General features: G+C 40.2%; 1 protein-coding gene across 1 annotated transcript; it reads right to left on the bottom strand.

Annotated features, from left to right (window-relative positions):
• Positions 1 to 512: 512 nt before the first annotated feature.
• On the bottom strand, positions 513 to 2591 carry LOC135936006 (chitotriosidase-1-like). Its single transcript, XM_065478670.1, has 6 exons — positions 2511 to 2591; positions 2263 to 2433; positions 1842 to 2202; positions 1676 to 1793; positions 1035 to 1220; positions 513 to 975 (listed from the first exon to the last, which is right to left on the bottom strand). Exons 1-6 carry the CDS (start codon positions 2584 to 2586, stop codon positions 715 to 717), a joined length of 1173 nt encoding a protein of 390 aa, XP_065334742.1. The 5' UTR covers positions 2587 to 2591; the 3' UTR covers positions 513 to 714.
• Positions 2592 to 21220: the final 18629 nt, after the last annotated feature.

Genomic DNA, 21220 nt, shown 5'->3' with positions numbered 1-21220 from the left:
GCGCGGCCAACACGAACCAGTTAAAAGTGACAAGATATCATCTCGCTGCTTTTTCTCCGAGGGTGCATGGACGGATAGACGTGTGTGCGGCTACGCGGGCGGGCACTGACGGACGCCTGGGGTTGCACACAGCAGTATCAACAACGCGGTTGTTGCTGTGAGCCGACGCACACCCTTGCGCCTGGAAAAATGGTAATAACTTTGCCTGCCACCGCGCTCAATAATCCAATCGAGAAGCCATTAACCTGAATTAGTCCCACTCGCCATTTTTACGCACTGTTTGCGCGTTGCGGGAAAATGACGAGATGCGATTATTTGGTCGTGCAGTGGGCCTGCGTATATGATGGTGGGAACTTTTTTGTGTGATTAATCTGACGCAAATAAAAAAGGAGGCGTGTTTGCAGAGTGGCAAATTTCTTTATCATTTTCTGCAAGCAATAAATAAAGTCAATAAAATTGATTTTGTGGCAGTATTTTTACTCTATGTACTGTAAAATCATTAAAAACAAAAATCAGCTTTTCGAACTAAATAGTTTTATTTAAATTTTACATCATTCTCAGGATAGAGGCAAGTGATTATTATTATTATCATTTTGTGTAGTTTATTTTAACACTTTCGTACTAGAATTTTCGCTAACATTAAGCTATTTAAATATTAAAAAACAATATTAAAGTTTTAATTTTAAAAGTATTTATCAGCCTTAAGAAACCATTCTATCCATTGAAGAAGGCGCTCTTCAAATTAGTAATAATTGGATTAACTCCTTCGTTGCAGAAACCTCTAAAGTCATCAAAGTCAATAGCATACACGAGAACCCCACCCAAGCCCTGATTTCGAGCGTAACGACCCTTCTCCTGGATGGCTGGGATGTAGTCATAGCCGATCCACTGGTCCCCCTTGAAAGTGTAGGCTGACTTTGCAGGATCGTACCACTCCAGACCCCATCCACCTTCCCAGAGCTGCCTCGTGCAGACCTGCCAGTTTTGCATAAAATTTAATATCAGATAAATTCAGAATTTGAGACCACATGTACCTCCATGTATGAAAAAGATCCAGGTTCGTTGGTCCAAGGACCACCGACCCCAGCCCCAACTGCAGGAGCACCGACTCCAGTGTTTCCAGGGTCAGCCAGGGTGAAGGTCCGGCCGTACGTGGCCGTTCCCATAACCACTTTTGACCGGTCGATGCCGTAGCTCAGCCACATCTGCACACTTGCATCCTGGAAGGAAAAATCTTTGAAACTGAATTTAATTTTTGGCAGAGTCTCTTGATTACTGAGGGTAGAATAAGGTTAGACAGCTGATTCCCTCAGGTGACTGAATATATCGATGGACATTTGGTTTGAACCAGAGTATAAAAAGCCACAAGAACGCCGACGACTTATCAGAAAAGGACTATTAGACCGAGACATGCAGCAGCAACAAGACCTTGTCGCTTCAGCTGGCTCTTCTGTCTCGATCCTGTGTGCAAATCAAAGAACCGTTCACTTCTCTGCAGATTGATCATTGGCACTCTTTGCTAAAAGTTCAGACCAAAAGCCGCTTAAGCAACGGTTTTATAGCGTTTCCCCCAATTTTCGAAATGTCATGTCGAATTGTCGACCGAGTGAATTGACCCTCAGGAATCGATTGGCACTGTAGAAAATGAAATATATAAGGTATGGAGAAAACGTACTACGTTGAAGGTTGGATCAGGGTCTGCTGGCCCTGCGTACAAAGGTGCATTGAAGCCAGTGACCGGGTCCCAAGGCCCATGGTAGTCGTATGTCATCAAATTGATGAAATCCAAGGACCTGCCAGTGGTTTAAATTTCAACGTCTTAGAGGATACTGATTTCTCACGCTGCAATTCTCGGAATGTCATAATAATTCGGTGCATTGTGCACGTTGGCAGAGACTGCGGCGCCCAAAAGGAGTCCAGCAGGTGCGAAGAGGGCTTTCAGCTCTTCGATGAGTAACGAAAAGTTCTCTTTGTCCTCCGGTGCTCCACCCCTGTCCGTAGGGTACTCCCAGTCGATGTCCGCGCCACTGAATCCCCATTGTTGGACAAAGCCGAATAGATTGTTGACGAAGGTGGCGCGCAAAGCAGGGTCGCGGCAAACTATGGAAAAGTTCTTGGACTCTTCATACCAACCACCGATGGCGACCAGAGTTTTCAGCTCAGGGTTCACCTGGCGGAGTGCATTGAAATTCGTGTAGCCCCCTGTTTTTTTAAAAAAGATATTCACTTCTGTAAGAAAAGAAGTTTCAATGATTGTCCGACCTAAATCGATGTCGTTGTACTGGTCCATAATTCGGATTTGTCCGTCAGGCTGAAGACCGATGAAAGCGTAGATGAGGTGGTTGCACAGGAAAGGGTCGAGGTCGGAAATGGTGAATCTGCCGTCAGTCGGTCGGTAAACCGCCCAGCTACTGTAGTAGCAGATGACACGGCCTAGAAAATAAAGTTTCATCCAATAAATCCATGGTCGACTTGGGACGGATTTTCGTTTATATAATATCAGATTTTACCTTGAGCTTGAGCATAATGTATCGCGGCAACAGCGAAGAGCAGGGCGAGGGAGAGGCTTCGAACACTTGCATCCATGGTTCCTTGCGTTTGGTAAAATAAACACGCCAAGTGGATTTCTTTTATCTGCTGGTACATGCGATAAGAGGGACCTTATCAGCCGAAATTTTACACCTGCAATCCGGTTGAAAGGGTTCGAGGGTACATCATTATTGAATATCGAGGTCAGCAGGCTTTGCTACGCTGTTATTATTGGATTAATGTGTTAACAGCTGGCCCTTTTCAAATTTATTTCAAACCGAGCTCCACTAAGGAAAACAAAATTTGATCCCTTTAAAATGAAAATATGTCAAAGAACCATTTAGGTTTTGCTTCTATCAAAATAAAAAAAATTCAACTTGAAGGCTTGACGAAAAAGTCTCCAGCCGGCACGAACAAGACGCTGTTCTAACAAGGCCGACAATTGAGTTAATTCCAAGCAAGTAGCAGCAGTGGTGGCGGCGGCTAATAAAATAATTAGACGCGCGCGTACACAACACGCGCGCACAAGCGACCAGAAAGAAATTTCGCGTGCGCCGGCTAATTACTCTCTCTGAATCAAATTAAAATCAGTCGTTTGTGTGTTTCTTGTGCGCGCGCGGGATATTTATCTTGGCAGCTCTAACATTTATGTGTATAAAATAACTCGAGAGCAAATAATAATAATATTGCAGCAGCGAGAGAGCTGGATGTCAGCCCATTAGGGGTGCGCGCGCGTTTATTTTATTTTCAGCGGCGGCGATATTATTCGACGAGTCTGCGCCCGCTCGCTGGCAATTATAAGCCACTTAATTTGCAACCCGACACGCAAACTTGGAGCTTATTTTCTCTCCCTGCTGCCGCCGCCGCCGCTGCTTTTTATCGCGCGTGGGGAGAGTTCGCGTTTCGAACGCCGCCCGCGCGCGTATATATCGTGTGACAGAAACAATTTAAATTAATAGTTTCAATCAATAAACAGACCGCACGAACGCTGCTCGCAGCGGTAAAAACTGCAGATGTGTAATTAGGTAGCGGTTAATTAGTGCCAAAATGTTTACTACGGGCGTTTAAAATGCTGGAAGTTTGTGTTTTTGTTTGTTTAAATAGAATAATCTCTTTGGGTGCGGAGGGGGATAAAATAACTAAGGCTGCTTCAATTTGATTGCAGTTTTACGAATTTTGTCATAATCAATTTTCAGAATTTTTAGTTATTTAAATACCTGGCCAGTTGCAAGATAGAAAAGTTGTATTTTTGTCTCTTTATGAACTGTTCAAATTATAAATTATAAATTTTCATGCTTGATATATTATTTATTGTATTGACCTAGCAAGAATAATAATACAATTAAAAAAAGATAAATAAGTGACAACCTCTGCCTTGAGTAATGGGAATAAATTAAACTTCATCCTCGTTGCAAAATTGTTGTTTTAATTTCTCGACAATAGTTTCGACGTCATTCAGTACGTCCTATTCATGAGGCAATTGAGGCAAGCTCCAAAGACCAAATGATACAGATAAATAAGTTACAACCTCTTGAGTATTTTGTTTATAAATCATTTTACTAAACACTATTTTGTGCGCACAACAGATGATATAATATAATTAAAAATCTTTTGGCTCCGCACTGGTAGAGGTTTTATCTTTGATACATATTATGGTGAAAACTCGGAAATTTTCTGTCAGTGAGCTCGAGATTTTTGTCCAAAATTAGAAAAAATGCTTCCAATAATATTCTAGAGCACAAATTATGAAAAAATAATGAAAATAAAGCTGAGTTTTGCTGCAAATTCAAACCACTGGATGAAATTTCAATCCGGTTTTTATGGTACATATACTATAAAAACAGCTGTTCCTTTCACTAATAAATTCATAGAAATATAATTGAAGCAAGCAACAATAGCCTTTGCATTGAGTCACGCTGAATGCATTCGTGCGTCGTCGTAAGTGAATGTTTAGCATGTACACGAAGCAGGAAATTTAATTTAGTGTTTCCTGCCCGTGTGCATTACAGTGTGGACTGTCGCCGGGCATTCGGATCGCATGGCAAGCAGAAATAAATCGGCGTGACAAAAGACTGCCGCGCCGGCCATCAGCCGTCAGCCATCGACGAGTGTGTTTGCATGCAGCCCCACCGCGAGTAGGTATGCAACGAGCGCGGCTCCCGTGACCGGCAGGTTACATACCTCTCGAAAATCAAGGGGCAGTTATTATACGGCTTAATCAGAGTTTCTCAGTCGACGAGCTGCTCACCGCTCGAGGTTCGCCGTGAAAGTGATGGCTGAGAGCCACTGCTCGCTAGATGTCGTTTCGGATCGCGGCCGAGGGGTGCTAATCACCGAGGGGTGTGGTTTGCAATCGATTCTCCGCCCCGGCAGGGGTAGCAAACACGCCCTCGAGGGTTTCAGAAGTGCCAGCTGGGCACGGTAGATGGCACGGTGAATGCGCTGGAAAATATCCTGGAGGAGAAAATAATTTCATGGGGTAACTTATTCCTGAAATGATATAATTATCATGCTCCAGGGGTTGAAACGTTTTTAAATTAAGAATTAACGATCGAAGTGCTCTTTCTGATCTGAAAATTTCCATTATCCGCCGTCGATCAATTGAGAAAACTGGGTAGTTAATTTAAGCTCGGCAGAAGGGGTGGTCGGGTAACTTTCTGCCCGCTTTAATGAATCTGAAATTGTCATCAAGCTGGGCCGAAATGAGTCTCGTCGGGCCAAACTCGATTGCAGCGCGCACACCGCATATCTTTGATGCCGGCAGCCTTTTGATCTTTGCCCTGGCGTTTTTCATCAATATTGAACAACAACAGAACGCGCTGCCGACCTCCTCTGACGTCCAAAGTCACGGCCGAGCAGATATTTCATTAAAACTTCCAATCAGGCATTCATCTGGCGCGCACACGGGCCTAACTGCTTTTTATTCGCGAGAGAGATGCGCGGCCACGCGCGACGCCCGCGGCCATTCCTCTTTGGTTTGTGTGATTGCAAATAAGTTTACTGCTGCTCCAAGCCTTTTATTCCGAGTGCAAATGCATCCTATGTATATATTGATTACCGCCCCCAGGACAACCCACTCGGCATGCTTATTTATTTTTCCCACTATGAGATACAAAAGGCCTGTGATATTTCTCACAGTTTGTTGCATGATGAAACTCCACGAATTCTATATAAAGCTGTTTTCCATTTGAAACAGAAAAAAGGGATCGTTATTTATAAAAGAATGAACTTTCAAAAAATTAATTGATATTAAATTAAAATGAAGGAGCACAATTAAAGAATCAGTTTTTAAAGCATCCTGTGAAACTAAGTTCATCACACAAAATGATCATAAGGCAAAGATAATGCTCGTGGAAAAATCAAAATTAAAAATTTTCGTTCCTACTGACCTGAATTTTTTTATTCTGATGTAGTGAAAAGGGGTTTTCTGCTTTAGCTATCTTGGGGAAATCATGACGAGTAAAACGATGTGCAGTTTTTTTTAAATCTGATGCTCTCAAGCTGATGAGATTTAGTGAAACCCGACTTTGTCTTTCAAAGGCTGTCATCGTCCTAAAAAAACTCTGCGTCTATACTGAATCTCAGGTTCTTCTGTCCTATTTACAAAAAAATGCGCACCGTTTGACTTGTCTTCACGTCCCTTAATTTACTGAAGTAATTAAAGAGTAATAAATATTAAATTCCCTTCTGCAGTGTGGTGCTAAAATAAAAATGAAAAAAATATGTTTTTCAGAGTTCAAGGGTTTAGCAACCTTAGAATAATAATTTTACCATCGAGCGGAGGTTCAGACTGGTCTAGTGGTGTGTGGTTTTTGAAAATCTGATGATTAGAAACTGGAATTTGAGGACGTAAACAATTTTTGAAAACCTGAATGGCAGCACCAATTTTTTAGATTTAATTTTTTGATAAAAGGTTTAGTCAAATCACCATTCCAGATTTCTTCATTTCTTTCATTTTTTGTGCTATACGTTATGACAATTTCTAAACTAAAAAATATAGTGCATTTATTTTCAAATTTGAGTTCCATTTTTCTTAAATGCAATCTTTTATTTATGACTAAGAGATGAAAGGCAAATCATATGCTTAATTTGACGAGAAAAGTTCAACGGTGTTCAAATTTTCGTTCTCTGGATGCCGACCCACATTAATTTGTCTCAAATCCACTATACCATTTTTTAAATGTCTAAAATACTTATAAGTTGGCTTGGTTAGTCAATGTAAATTTTCATTAAAGTTAAAGCACGTCCAATTTATTATCAAAATTATCAGCAGAGTGATAAAGAGCAAAAAAGCAAAACAGTTTGTTCTCATTCACAAATCAGGTGGATCAGATTCCAATCTTAAAACGACTGGCGCACGCGGTGGTTGAAATCGGTAAAGGGAGCGCAATTAAAACGGGTTGAAACGAACTGGCACAACAAACAGCGAAACGGCCAAACGCGAGAGAGCAATATTAATTCCGTCCAACTTCCTTAATCACGCTCGCGCACATAGCGCATGCAAATGCAACAGACAAAACAAGCGTGAAAATTAAAGCTTTGAGAGCGAACGAGAGAGAGAGAGAGAAAGAGACAAAAAGGCGGCGGGCACGCGCGCGCGCGCTCACGGATTCGACGGCGAAGCTTGCATTGTTTATTTAAAGGATCTAATAATGTAAAGAGGTTTTTAAAAGTCCCCTCGGGGAACACAATTTCATCGCTTCTCGGCTCAAAGGGGGTGCTGCTTTTCCTCCTCTAATGACATTTCTGCGCGCCGGCTTCAAAAAGAGAGCTAGAGAGCGAGCGGCCCAACACTTTTTGCCGCGCGCGCCAGACTGCTGCACTCGATAATAATATCCACTTGTAATTGAATCTTCGAGGGCGGTTATGGACAAAACAGGCTCGATGTGGGCCGAGCGGGGGCGAGTCTAAACGCGTGTGTCGTCGCCGCCAACACCGCCGCCGCCGCCGGTGGTGGTGACATCCCCCCAACCGCCCACCCCTTGTCGCCCGACATGTGCGAGAGGGTTATGCCTGCCTGCCTGCCAGCGAGAAATGTTTTAATACACTCATTTTCTCCCCACTTTAACTCGGTTATGTGCGCTTTTGCAATTTGTCAAACTGGCTGCGAGTAATTTGGTTTTTGGCGGCGACGGCGCCGGGTGAGTCAGTTCCGATACACGTTCCTCCAAATATTGGTTTAGCTTTGCTGACCCGTCGAACGATCCAATACACACCGATAAATTAAAAAATAAAATAAATGCCTGACGAAATGTCACGGATCTGAAGACAAGGTGAAGCACACTCATCGAAATCAGTCTCATCAATTGGATTTGCGTTTTTCACTTAATTTTCATTTTTGCGGGTTTACAAGACAGTTTTGAAAACCTCAGTTTCTCCGTCTCCTCGTAAAGCAATTTAATAAAATTAGGTGTGTGTTTTATGGATTCCTCTCGCCGAGCCCGCTATCGAATTAACACTAAATTTGATGACCACCGTCAAGGTCAGTTAATTTTTATTAATAAGGATTTTGAAAATTTTTCAATCTGTTTAAAAGTTGTCCCATGACTTGTGTGAGCTAAAATTTGATAATTTCAGAGTGGCGATCTTTTAAGTTTTCACAAAATTACACATCATATTTATTAAATATTAAAAAATTACGAATTTCTCGACTTTTTTGTGTGTGTGTGTTTTTTTTAATATATTGCACCTCCAAATTTCGAGTTCAAACCTTCAGAATTACAAAAACTACCAACCATTGGAATCATCTTGATCTCTCCTGACCAATTGAAGGGTTGAGGGGTCCTCACCTCACCCCTTTTCCTCCCCCTTAAAAAATAATAAAAAATCAGCGTTTTCCTGTTTATTCAACAGGTAAAATCGGGGTAGGAGGGTAAGCGTCCCCTCAACCCTTTAGCTGTTCAGGGGGGGTCGAGACGAGTCTAAGGGTGTCCAGTTTTTGCAAATTTTGACGGTTAAAACCAGAGATTTAGAATTGGAAATATTTGAAAAACAAGAAAATGTTAAATTTCACAAACTATCCATAATCATTACAAATATATTTATTTATCGCTGCGTACGAGGAAGATTAAATTTTTTTTCATTCCTTCAAGTGTCGGAATTCGGGATGAAAATAAAATAAGCATTTAATGCTGACGCGTGACTGCTGCGGGAAGCGGCTGAACGCAATCTCAACGACCCTCGACGCGCGGTTTTTATTTCACCCTGGGCAGCCGTTCGCTCGATGGTCTGACTATATGGTGGGCATAAATACACGCCGAGCCGCTCTTTCCATTAAACACGGCATACGGAACCGACCTATCCAGCGGGAACAAAGGGCCGATGGCAGCGATTTTCATTTGCCGCCGCGCACGGCGTATCAAATTTTGCATCCATTAAGGCGCATTGCTCCACTCGACGGCGCATTAGATATTTTTATTGCATTGTTGTCGCCTTAAGTGCGCGCCGAGCGCGAAATAAAAAGCAGCGGCCGTCGCCGGGAATAATGCATAATGGAAGTTTTGCACCGTTTTTCTCGCAAGGACCACTCAAAGCCTAATGGAATTGATCTGAACGCTGCCGCAAGCTGCTGCGCGGCTGCAGCGACACAAAAGCAAGGGTTGTTTGCCCGTTCCTTGCTCGCCATCTACACACTCTCCTCGCGATTGCATTACACTTTTATTTGTAATTGATGATAATTATTTCGGCATAACCTCTGCTTAATGACGCGCGAGGCCGAGTATAATTACCCCAACAGCATATCGCGCGTAAAGCGGGGGACCAAAACGCAATATGTAATAGGTGTCTCATAGCACGGTAATGGATTTTTAAGTGCTCACCTCTCATTATCCGCAATCAAATTTCGTCCCCCTCCCCAGGAGGTGCCATTATATTTTATCAAATCGTGCTGGAATAATTAAACGTGGGGAGTTATTCGATAATGTGATCGATATAATATAAAATCAATCCCGCTGTCTCTGCAGCTTAAAAGACCGTCTTTGACGAAGTTTCTGAGCACACCAATCGATTCTTGAGGGTCACATTAGGTAAAGTGAATATATTTCCGACCAAAACGTCGAACGTAGCACAAGTAGAACTTTTTTTCCCGCAAAAACAATATGAACCTATATGCGAGGACTGCGCATGCGTCAGAGCTGGTTTGAGCACTTGCAGAGAGACCGCCTGTACGAATGACTTCATTGTCTGACCCAGCCAGCTCTCACGCATGCGCACTTCCTGCGAATAGGTTCACATTCTTTTGGCGGGGAAAAAAGTTATTGCTAACTCTGCAACCACTTTTCTAAAATATTTATGGTCAGTTTTGTCTTGAACCAAATCCATAAAATAACTTCCGGGATTTTGTTGTATCAATTCTCTTTAAACTACATTCAAGAATACATCGTTGAAGCAGGGATTTTCAAAGTCGATCAGCTTCCCGAATTGGAAAAGATTTTTGATCTAAGCTCTCATTTCCGCTGAATTTTATCTCATTGATTTTATTTATGATTTGTTTTCGAGTTGGCTACAAACAAATCGACATATAAACAAAATGAATCAGGATTGAAACTTGATTTTAATGGCCATTCTTGCCATTGAAATAAATGACATGTCGCACACACAAATGCTGTTCAAACATGATTAGTTAAATTCACGAGCAAAACGAGTAAATGGAATCCAATCCACGTCGGTCACTGGGCAGCCAACATATACAGCAATTCGCCGCTGATCGAGTTATAATCCGTTTGCTGAATTCAGACAAATTTGCAGACTGATTAATACATGCACGCAGGACGGAGCGCTGCGACGATTAAATCAGCTGGCGGGAATCTAGTTATTCAAATTAATCCGTCCATTGAGAGAGTGAGTGTGTGCCGGGCAAAATTCGCTCACATTTAGCAGCTCAACAAAACGGCAAATTGACCACACCGCAGTGCACAAAATCAACATCCACACACACACACATAGACGCCATCATAATATCCTGGACAGCCAGCCAGTCTCTGCGTATATGAGGCGCTTTCATTAAATGAGTATAAATGTGTGCGGCCGCGATATAACAGTTCGTCCCGTCTGTTCTCTGCTAGCTGACCGTTCTATAGGGGATGAGATTTTCAGTTATTCAAAAGGAGAAATAATTACAGCACCCCTGGTGACACTTTTGCACGAAAATTTACCTAAACTCATTCAAAATTCATTCAGAAAATCCAATTCGAAAATAATTGGAATTTATTTTGTTGATGGCTCATTTAATTTGTATTTTTTACTGATCAGAAGAAAAAAATAAACAGTTTTTCTTTCAATTGAGAACAACTTCTTCGTTTTTTTATTTTTAAATGTAGAAATTAGAGGGTGACCCCCTAAACCCTTTGGTCAGGGGAGATCGAGACGAGTCGAACGGTATATGTAGTTTTTTTCAATTCTGATGAGTAAAGAACTCGAGATTTGGAGTTGACAATATTTTCAAAACAAGAAAAAGTTGAAATTTTCGTGATTTTCGTTTTCTGCAGAATTTCTCAAAAATTAAAAATAATTGAAATCTGAAATTTCAAAAAAGGGCCACAGATGGCATGGGACAGCTTTTAGGATCATATTACAATTTTAAAACAAACCAAAATTAACAGTGACCTTAATCTAAGACCTCAAATTTAGTGTTAGTTCGATTGGGCTTTGTGGAGAATCCAAAGCACACCTTATTTTTGCAATCGAACCGCGGGGAGATGATTTACAGAGGTATATTCCCGTAGAATCTTGAAAAAAGGAACATTTTGCCGAAAAAATACAATGTCGTACATTTTCTGGTGTAAATTTCGTTGACAAATTTTCTGTGGCATTTCTCCTATGCTAACATTTCACATTGAGACTGCGAATCTCTTCTCTGGTGCGGAACGAACTGAGTGCGAGTGGCATGTGAGCGAGAGGGTCTGTCCGCACCGTGTAATTATCAAATCTGGTCGGTGCTTGTGTGTGTGTATTGGCAGCGACGCCGGTCAATACACCACTGATTACATTGATTCAATCCAATATTGCGACGCACACACACACACACACACACACACACACACACACACACACACACACACACACACACACACGCACGGAGTTTCATTGTGACCGATGGATAATTTGCGAGGCATAAGGCATAATACATACATGTACATATTTACAGAGAGCGGAGAGAGAGAGAGAGAGAGAGAGAGAGAGAGAGAGAGAGAGAGAGAGAGAGAGAGAGAGAGAGAGAGAGAGAGAGAGAAAGAGAGAGGAGAGAGCGCGCAGGACTCTCTTCTCGTCGCATTTAGCACACATCATTGGTATAATTGTATAACCGCCTTAATATAGTGTTTGATGAAAACAGCAAGCGCATTACGACACGCGATGTACCATTCTGCTCCATCTGTCCTGTCTTTCATAATGCTCAATTCAGCCCGATTAGGATCGCTTATGCAAGACCGATCGTGCCAAAGTTGTTGTTATATGACCGTTTGCAAGCTAAAGAAACTTTTTTTCCTTTTCATTGGGAAGGTTATATATATTTTTATCTTATATAACTTTGTTATGTCTCATTCCATCGAAAAAAAAGCTGAGAACCAAAAAATTACGCAGAATAGTTCCTAGAATTTAAATTTTTAATAAATTCCAGTTTATAATTGTAAAAGTTTTTTAAAGCATCTAATTGTTGTTTATTTGCTCAAGGAACACAAAAATAGATTCGTTTATTCAATGAGCAGACACCAAAAGTAAAAAAAGGTTATTGAAATCAAGAAATCATGAAAGCTTTAAATTTGTTAAGCTTTTGTCACTATCGGCGTGAATAAAAATGGAAGCGAAAAAACGCCTTAAAGCACGAAAGGTTCTGTCAGAAAAGCAAATTTTCACCTTTTTGGTGGAAACTGGAAAATGAGAAAGCGTGAAAGTGCTACAGAACAAACAATTATTCAACCAGCATTATATCAAATGCATTTTGTTTCTCTAATTTGTGTATTAACGGACAATCGAGAGCAACGACAAGGAACGAGTGATGCGTGAAACATGACAATTTTGTAGTACTCTCTCTGTCACTGAGCTCAAGGAAGAACAATGGCCTGCTTGCAATCTTAAACACCTTTCGATTGTTTGCAAATAACAAAACGATCGGCGGCGTGCGAAAGCTGTGAGAATGGCTGCAAATTTATGCCGACGAGAGCATGCGAGGGGCGAGCACATTCGCTCAATGGACCATCTGATCCCATTTGTCGGCGTGAAGTGAAATGATGTGCAACAACGAGAGCATAATGGAAGTGTTTGCCGTGAAAACCTCGAAAATACGCCGCGCCGCCGTTTTGCAACAACACCTGGAGGGCCGCGCCGTGCGTTTACAAGCTGCACGTTTGTGTTCTCTCTTACACACTCACACGCACACGCAGCAGTTGCTTCGAGAGAGTGAGAGAGAGAAGGCTGACCCCCTGGAAGGATCGATGACAACAATAACATGATAATGCGCTGTTTATGTGCACAAATTTCAATGAAAAGCGCGCGGCTTGCTTTCTGCTTCCTACCCATTTGTGACACAAATAACAAAATCCACTGCCATTAATAAGTTATAATTTTACAAAGAATAAATGTAAATGAAAATTAAAATCACTAATTTTATAACCCAGACAAATTAGATTAGTTAATTTTTAGAAAATTTATTTTTCGAATAAATATTGAAAATTCGACACCTTGTTCGTTTGTCCTAGAAAGGATATGAAGTTAATTGCTGAAACAAAAGTGCCTATTTGACCGAAAACGTCTTTGAGAAAATCCCAACTTTCCCACATTTGCGAGTTTTACAGACTCTTGAATTTTGGTTTTCTTGAAATCGGTTCGAATTAGTCGAAGAATTAGTCTGTGGCGAGACTTGTGAAAAATATCATATCCAAAAGTGTACAGCAAGAAAACTTACTTTGAGAGAAGCAGCGAAAATGTGTAAAAATTGATTAACCTTTAGATGTAGAGTGTTGCACGCATATTTTGCATTTAATAAACCATTAATAATAATAATAATTAGTCGAAGAACAAAAATTCGTACTCCATTGATCTCGTCTCGTCAATTGGAACAACTTTATTCTTTTGACTTCAAAGTGGTATAGGTTAAAAGTCACTGAAATCAAATTTTCAGAATGGAACTCAAATTTATTAATTATGACATTGAAACCTTCTACATAAATTAAGTTAGACACGACTCAAATTAGAATGGAGTTTATATGCCAACATATTAAAAAGAACCCACAAAATCAGAGCTTTTTGGGCGTTTTGAAACATATTTACTCGCCCATATTTCAGCTTCTAATAGTCAGATTTACAAAAACAACACACCCATCGACTATTCTCACCTCTCTAGATAGCCGAATTAGTCTAAGAGTGCTGACCCTTCAACCCCCTTTTTGCACCCTAAAAACGTACCAGTTTATTTTTTGTTGTTTGTAAATCTGATTCAAAAGGATAAAATTAACTCTTTGACAATCACTGCACATTTTGTGGAATTGAAAAACAAGATTAAATCATATTATAATGATTATGAAAACGAATGAAACAATTTTGAGCCGTTAATGCAAATGGAAACACCGCGTTTTCCAATGAAACACAACGATAATTGCCCAAATACGCAAACAAACAGCGAAGTCGATTAAAACTTCATTTGGATTTCCCCGAAGCACCGACATTAAAATCTGTGGTATTGATCCAGAAAGGCAGCGGCAATAAAAAAGGGAAATTAAAAATAAATTGCCTCTAATTTTTACCATTGATTTTAATTATTTGGTTGCATGATCGAGGCCACGCAAACAACCTACCAGCGGTGCACGTGTAATTACACACATTTTTAATATTAAATCGGGCGATGTAGTTTACTTAACAGTAATCAGCATGCAGCCCTCGCGCGGCCAGTGGCCAGCAAGCCACGACATGCACGCATTACGTAGGAACGCCTAAATAGTAATCACACGCGGCCGATAACAGTTAAAACCTTCACTAATGAAAATGCCCGCCACTTTCCGTGCCAATTGGCCCCTAATTATACGCCCCTGCGCTACACGTATGCATGCGTCGCCCTCTTTTCAAATTCGAATAAAAGGCGTTGAAACGCGATCCGCCGTGGCGGTTCGCACACTTTGATCCATTCATTTTCTGCCAGAAGAACGGAAAGCTGTTGTGATCGGCCTTCTGACTGGATTAAACGTTTCTAAGCCTGCGAGCCAGCCGGACTTTTGCGGAAATGGGTGTATTATTGGCTCAATCACAGCCGCATTGGATCAGGATTATCGGTGGATTACTTGTGTGTCGCTCCCACCAGATTCCCAATAACAAATTAAATTTACTACATCAAATTACAACCTTTAAATAGATTTTAAACGTGCTTAAAAATATTTTTATAATTGTTGATAGTAAATTTTTAAATAATTTTGTTGTATTGGTTTTTTAAGAAAAATAATTATTACTATTGATGATGAGGATTGAAGGTTGAGGGGCCAAACAGCTGCTGTACATCAGTACATGTAATGATTGATTACGAAGGAGCATGAGGCCAAGCTAACTAAACCAAATTTACACCCTACGGATATCAGTCATTCAATATTGGATAATTTGACACCTCACTATCTCATCTCCCCGTTGTGCAATCTAAAAAATTAGGTATGCTTTGGATTCCTCTCGCCAAGCCCAAATTCGATGTCCTAGGTCAATACTGTTACAATTAAATACCTTCTTTGATGATGTTTCTGAGCACGCCAATCGGTTTTTGAGGGTAGAATTAGATAAAGTGGATATTTTTGCCTACCAAAAAGTGCAGCGCGATGGAGAACATTTTCCCCGCCAAAACAATATGAATGCGAGAAGTGCGCATGCGTCAGAGCTGGCTGGATCTGACGAAGAAGTCATTCGTACAGGTGGTCTCTCTGCAAGTGCTCAAATAACCAGCTCTGGCGCATGCGCAATTTTCGTATATTGTTTTGGTGGGGAAAAAGTTATACTTACTTGTTCTACGCACGTTACGCTGGACTTTTTGGCCGGGAGAAAATATCCAGTTTACCTAATTTGACCCTCAAAAATCGATTGGTGTGCTCAGAAACATCATCAAACACGGTCTTTAAAATTAAGGAAATGAGCTTGGGATTTTGGACATTTGAATTAATTAACATGATTGCATAGAAATACTGTGAGAATAAGCTACAATAATAATAATAAAAGTTGTCCCATGATATGAGTGAATTCGTGTGAAATTTTCAAAGCAGTATTATTAATAGTTTTTATATCCGAAAAACTCCAATTGAAAACTTGAATTTTTTACTTTTTTGCATTTTGCAAATATTTGCAACACCAAATCTCGGGTTCTAACTATCAGAATTGCAAAAATTAAACACCATTAGACTCGTCTCAAACTACTCTGTCCAGCTGAAGGGTTTATGGGGGTGATTTTTTAACCCCATTCTACCCCCTGCTGCAATGTACCAATTTTATTATTTAAACTCACCCCTTATTTTTTCAGATTTTTTTTCAATTTAAAGTTTAAAAGAAAAGAATATCACGGCATTGAGAAAGACACTCCCTTAAGCACTTACTTACAGTTAAGATTACCGAATTGCATTACAAATGAGCTCACTTGAAAGACCACACGCAGGCCTTGGAGAGACTGATCGTGCGAACACAGGATGAGCATCAGGTATGCGCTGGCTGTAACAATTCGATTGCTCAATAATAGTGCGGGGTGGGTGGGTCTGGGTTGGCGGGCACAAGTACCTATTTGATATGAAAAAGCAGCAGAAAGCCTTCCAGCGAGTGAGCAAGAATGCGGTGTGCTCCACTCCGCTCCTCTCCAATTCGCATCTCCGGCGGCGACAGCATCTCTCTCTCTCTCTCTCTCTCTCTCTCTCTCTCTCTCTCTCTCTCTCTCTCTCTCTCTCTCTCTCTCTCATTTCGAGTCATTGTGCCCGCGCGCGCGACACACACACAATATCATCATCTTCATCAATTTGATATTGTAAAAGAGCATCATCGCAGCAAATTGGGCTCAATATCTCGCGAACAAGCAGCCGTTTAATGAAATTGCTCCGCTTTGTCCGCGTTTTGCGCGAAATTCGAGCCGGCGCGCAAAGGTACAAAATGTGCGCGCACGCCTGCTTGCCCTTTCGAGCGGCGTTTTGTCGTGCGTGCATGATAAAGGCTCTCGCCGAGCAGAATAAATGAATTGAAATTTATTAAACGCGCGCAATAACCTTTGATTTCTGGCACAGCCGTCAAGAGAACAATCGCTAACGAGTTTTCAGCGAGCTATATAGCTTTGTCGCAACGCGTTTTAATTGTCGCCAGGCATCAAAGTGGCGCATCTCTCTCGGATGCTTAACAAATCTCCTTTCAACCATCAGAACAGTTTTAAAATAGAGCTTTATACAGGCTCATAATAAAGAACATTTTGCACTGTTGACGGTAGAAAGTAGTTCATTATGAAATTTAGCAACAGTTTTTTCTTTGTGTGGTTTAATTTGACTAACTTGTAAATACTCAGATGGTGTTAAAGTAACTTTATTACTGTACTGATGTATAAATGCAAATAAATATATCTAATCTAATCTAATCTATAAAACCAGGCAGATTTTGCCAAACTTGTCGAATTTTTCGTTTGGTTTAGTTAGTTCCCTCTGAGCGAATTTTGAGGGAAAATTCCCTAAAATATAAAACAAATCGTGGTTTTACTGTAGGGAGGCAAAGCTTGATTAATATGTAGCTGATTTTCTCAAAAATTTAGGAAAATTTAGCCGTTATCCTAATTTTTATAAAACATTAATTTGAATCAAGGGTAAAAACGATTTTTTTCACGAATTTACGTGTTTTAAATATTGAAAATTGAATTTTTCCCGTTAGATATCGATTCATTATCGTTATTTTAAGCGGAATAAAAATATATAAAGCCAATCCAAAATTCTGATCTCTCAAATTTTGGCCCCCGTCAAGAATCTTAATTAAGCAGTTTTATACAAAGATAAAAAAAGTCGGTCGACTTTTAATTACTTCTAGCAGAGGAAATATTTCCGTATTACAAGGAACGCGGGCGCGCTGCACGATTTCCAGAGATAAAAAAATCAAAATCGGCTTCAGAGAAGGAAATTACAGGTCTGGCAGGGCCAAAACGGAACGCATTCAACAAATTGTGACTTGGAAATGGCAGTTAATTACTTAAGTGATATCACAATGTGCAATGATAATCCAATTCCTGCCTCTCGCCGTGCTTGATTTCCGTCCGTCCGGCGCACGCAACAGCCCGCTCGCGTAATTACGTGTCATATACACATGACACACACTAGCGTTGGACTTGCGAGCTGCCATAATTTCGCTTAATGTTTTGATCTATCCGACTACATTCGACGGAAAATTGCTGGCCGGCTGGACGGTCGGCTGGTCACCTGCGTGAAAAGTATCACAAAGCAGTTTATATGCGTGGCGTGTGGCCCGGCCGTTATTCCATATTGTGCTCAAACATAAGCAGCTAATTGGCACGCTGATAAGCAGCACGCGAGCTTTAGGTGCCAGTGACAGATTTTCTAGAAAATTGGCTATGTTCCACCATTTCACTTAATGCAGAATTACTATGCAAACGATACAAACTATTGATAGCACATTTTGATTTAAATTACTTCGGAAAAGACACTCTTTGGAAAAATTAAAAAAAGTTTTTGCTGGATTTAAAATTCAATCTGTCTAAAAGTACTCAAATAAAATCCGACATGGCTCTACTCTGCGTGGAATTCCCTCAGGATTTGAGAAGTAAAAATCGAATCTTACATATGTATCATATACATAGTGGATTTCGTGCATTGTTCGCAATTAATTAATTTTTTGAGTGAACATTTATTTAGTACTTGTTTATTCTCATCATAGTCATAATACAAATAATATAGTACAAGTCAAAGTCACAAATTATCGATGGGTAAAAGGCAACAATTTTGGAGAATATTAATTCCCGTTTGCTTGTTGCCCGCAGGAATTAAAATTTAAAATAAAAACGTATTAAATCAATTACATCAAAATCAATTGGAACTCTGGATTGAATTGCAATTTCGGCTTAATCCAGACATGGCTCTTAAAATACCCACCAACCATCTGACGAAAAATATTTTCTAATAGGGGCTAAATAGCATGCTGCCTGTTCACACTTCACACCGCACCTAATACCAACGTATTCATTTATTTTCTCCTTTACGACAGCGACTAGCTGGTCCTACTTTACTTAATAAATCAACCAAATTCCAAAGAATTAACTATTTATCCAAAACACCCGAAAACTGTCAAAATCTAAATTCATTGTCCCAATCTTCAACGTATCTTTCCTGGAAGTAAACATTTAGAAACAAAAATCACTCTCAAATACGACTAGCTTTCTTGTATGAATACAAATGTGTGTGTGGACTGATACTAAAACCAGTCGGGCTGAGGGAGAGAATAACGTGAATTTGATCACGTTTCTCTCCCTATATAGGACGACATTGTTTTATTTCTTTTTGTTCTGAAAACCCTGCAAATAAACAATTGGCAGTAAGCTCAACTTAAATGGGGACCACGACGCTAGCAGAGAAATTATTTTCTTATTTTGCCTAATATTTTAGGTCTCAACTAAGGCCACTAAATTTAATCAAGATCTACAAAGGAAATCCTCAGTCTCCTCTGGTTGTGATGTTACATTAAGTTTTTTTTATCGAATTTTAAATGTGAATAATGATAGAGCCTCTAATAAACTATGGGAAATGGAAGGCGAATCCCTTAAATTGTCGAAATACCAGATTGATTGTTATCTCGAGATTTAAACCCGATATACGGTTTGGTCAACTAAACGAGACAAAATAAACGAAATAGTTCACACCAGGAATATTTCTCAACGGAAAGCTTGCGAGAGGCAACAAGATTCGCTGGCCTTGCGAGCGCTTACGCTAAAATGCGAAACGCTCGGCTGATAAATTCAGAATGAATATGTATCACCACTACACTTGCAGTGCGCATGGGCACACAGGTTAACTCATTGTCAGGTTAAAGATCAGGTGGCGAGCACTAGAAGACCATTTAATAATAATAATGAATAACTATTTACATTTACAATTATTTTAAAAATATAAAAAAACTGTCAAAATCTAAATTCAATGACCCAATCTTCAAATAACTTTTCCTGGAAATATTAAGCGTTTAGAAATAAACACCACCTTTAAATACGACTAGCTTTCTTGTATGAATACATATGTGTGTGTGGACTGATTCTAAAACAAGTCGGGCTGAGGGAGAGAATACCATGAATTTGATCATGTATCTTTCCCTATAGGACGACGTTTTTTATTTCTTTTTGTTCTGAAAATAAACAATTATTGGCACAGTCGCCTAATATTTTAGGTCTCAACAAAGGCCACTAAATTTAATCAAGATGCTGGAAAATATTAATATAGTTAAAAACCTTTTTGATTTTGTTCATTCACCTGATCTTGCCATTTAAAGTCAGTTCGATAAGTGCAATCATTTCCGTTACGATTACGAGGTCGGGCAATATATAATAACTTTTTATTTTCAATCAACAAAGGGAACATGGTTCATGCAATAATAGTCCTCCTACTCTCGTCGTCAATGCACAAAGGACCCATTTGCGTGCGCTAATGAGGTGGCTCTCAGCAAAGGAATAATTGAGTTTCTTAACAAATCGAAAGTCACATGCACGCTCGTTAATGAGTCTTGTCTTTAGCAAACGAAGCAAGCATTAATTACAACAAAAACACACACACACACACACACACACACACACACACACACGCAGGGAGTAGTTCTCGTGTAAAAGGGAGGGAGATATTGCGCTTTCTCACCCTCTCGGCTGCATTTAAGGGAGGCAGACTAGCTGGCTGGCTGCGGCTGGCGGGACGCCCCACTGGGTGTGACGCATAATGAACTTAAATTTGGTGAAAAATCTATCCTTTCTCCGTCCGCAATCAGGCAAATTAAACCAGTGGACCGCAATGATGATTCCGAATAGGCCGTCGCGTCGTGGGAAATTCAGCGGCGTGCGCATTAATTGCTAGAAAATCATGTGTGTGTCAAGGTGGATTGCTTGCGCCGCGCCGGCCGTTTTTCCTCGCTTGCGCCAAATCGGCATTGTGTTGGCCAAATAAAGGGTTTTGTCGACAAACACGGATTATTTTACGCGTAAATAAATCAGTTTTAAATGGCAGATGGAAAAAAATGACGAGCGCACCTGGCATGTTGTATGATTGCACATGACGGTTTAAAAGGCACTTTGAATATACAATGATTGGAAGAAAATGAGGGCGATTAAACTCAACGAAGTTTACACTAGAAACTAGTCATCAATGTTTATTCGACAAAATATTTGTTGTATTTTGAGACTTTATTGGTCTCTCATCTTGCCGTGGTCAAAATTATGGTGTTTTGGATTCCTCTCGCCGAGCCAAAACGAACTGCAACCAAATTTGAAGGCCTGAGTCAAGGTAAAAGGTCTCTTCTGATAATTTTGCTTTTTAATTAAAATTTTGTAAATGAGCTCAGGATATTGGAATGTCAAAACATGCTTAAAGGCTGTCCCATAACATTGATGAACTTGCGTGAAAATTTCAGTAGTGTGTACTTCTAAATTCGAAAAAAACAATTTTTCGTGATTTTCAAATATTTGCAACTCCAAATGTCGGGTTCCAACCATCAGAATTGAAAAAACTAT

Source organism: Cloeon dipterum, chromosome 2, assembly GCF_949628265.1.
Source record: "Cloeon dipterum chromosome 2, ieCloDipt1.1, whole genome shotgun sequence".
NCBI classification, from domain to species: Eukaryota; Metazoa; Arthropoda; class Insecta; order Ephemeroptera; family Baetidae; genus Cloeon; species Cloeon dipterum.
The sequence above is the reverse complement of the archived record's forward strand: the minus strand, read 5'-3'. Positions and strand labels throughout refer to the sequence as shown.

Coding starts and splice junctions, on each gene's coding strand:
- LOC135936006 (XM_065478670.1), bottom strand. CDS start 2,586: ATGGATGCAAGTGTTCGAAGCCTCTCCCTCGCCCTGCTCTTCGCTGTT. Junction 2,203..2,262: donor GTACAACGACATCGATTTAG/GTCGGACAATCA, acceptor TTAAAAAAACAG/GGGGCTACACGAATTTCAAT. Junction 976..1,034: donor GATCTTTTTCATACATGGAG/GTACATGTGGTC, acceptor CAAAACTGGCAG/GTCTGCACGAGGCAGCTCTG.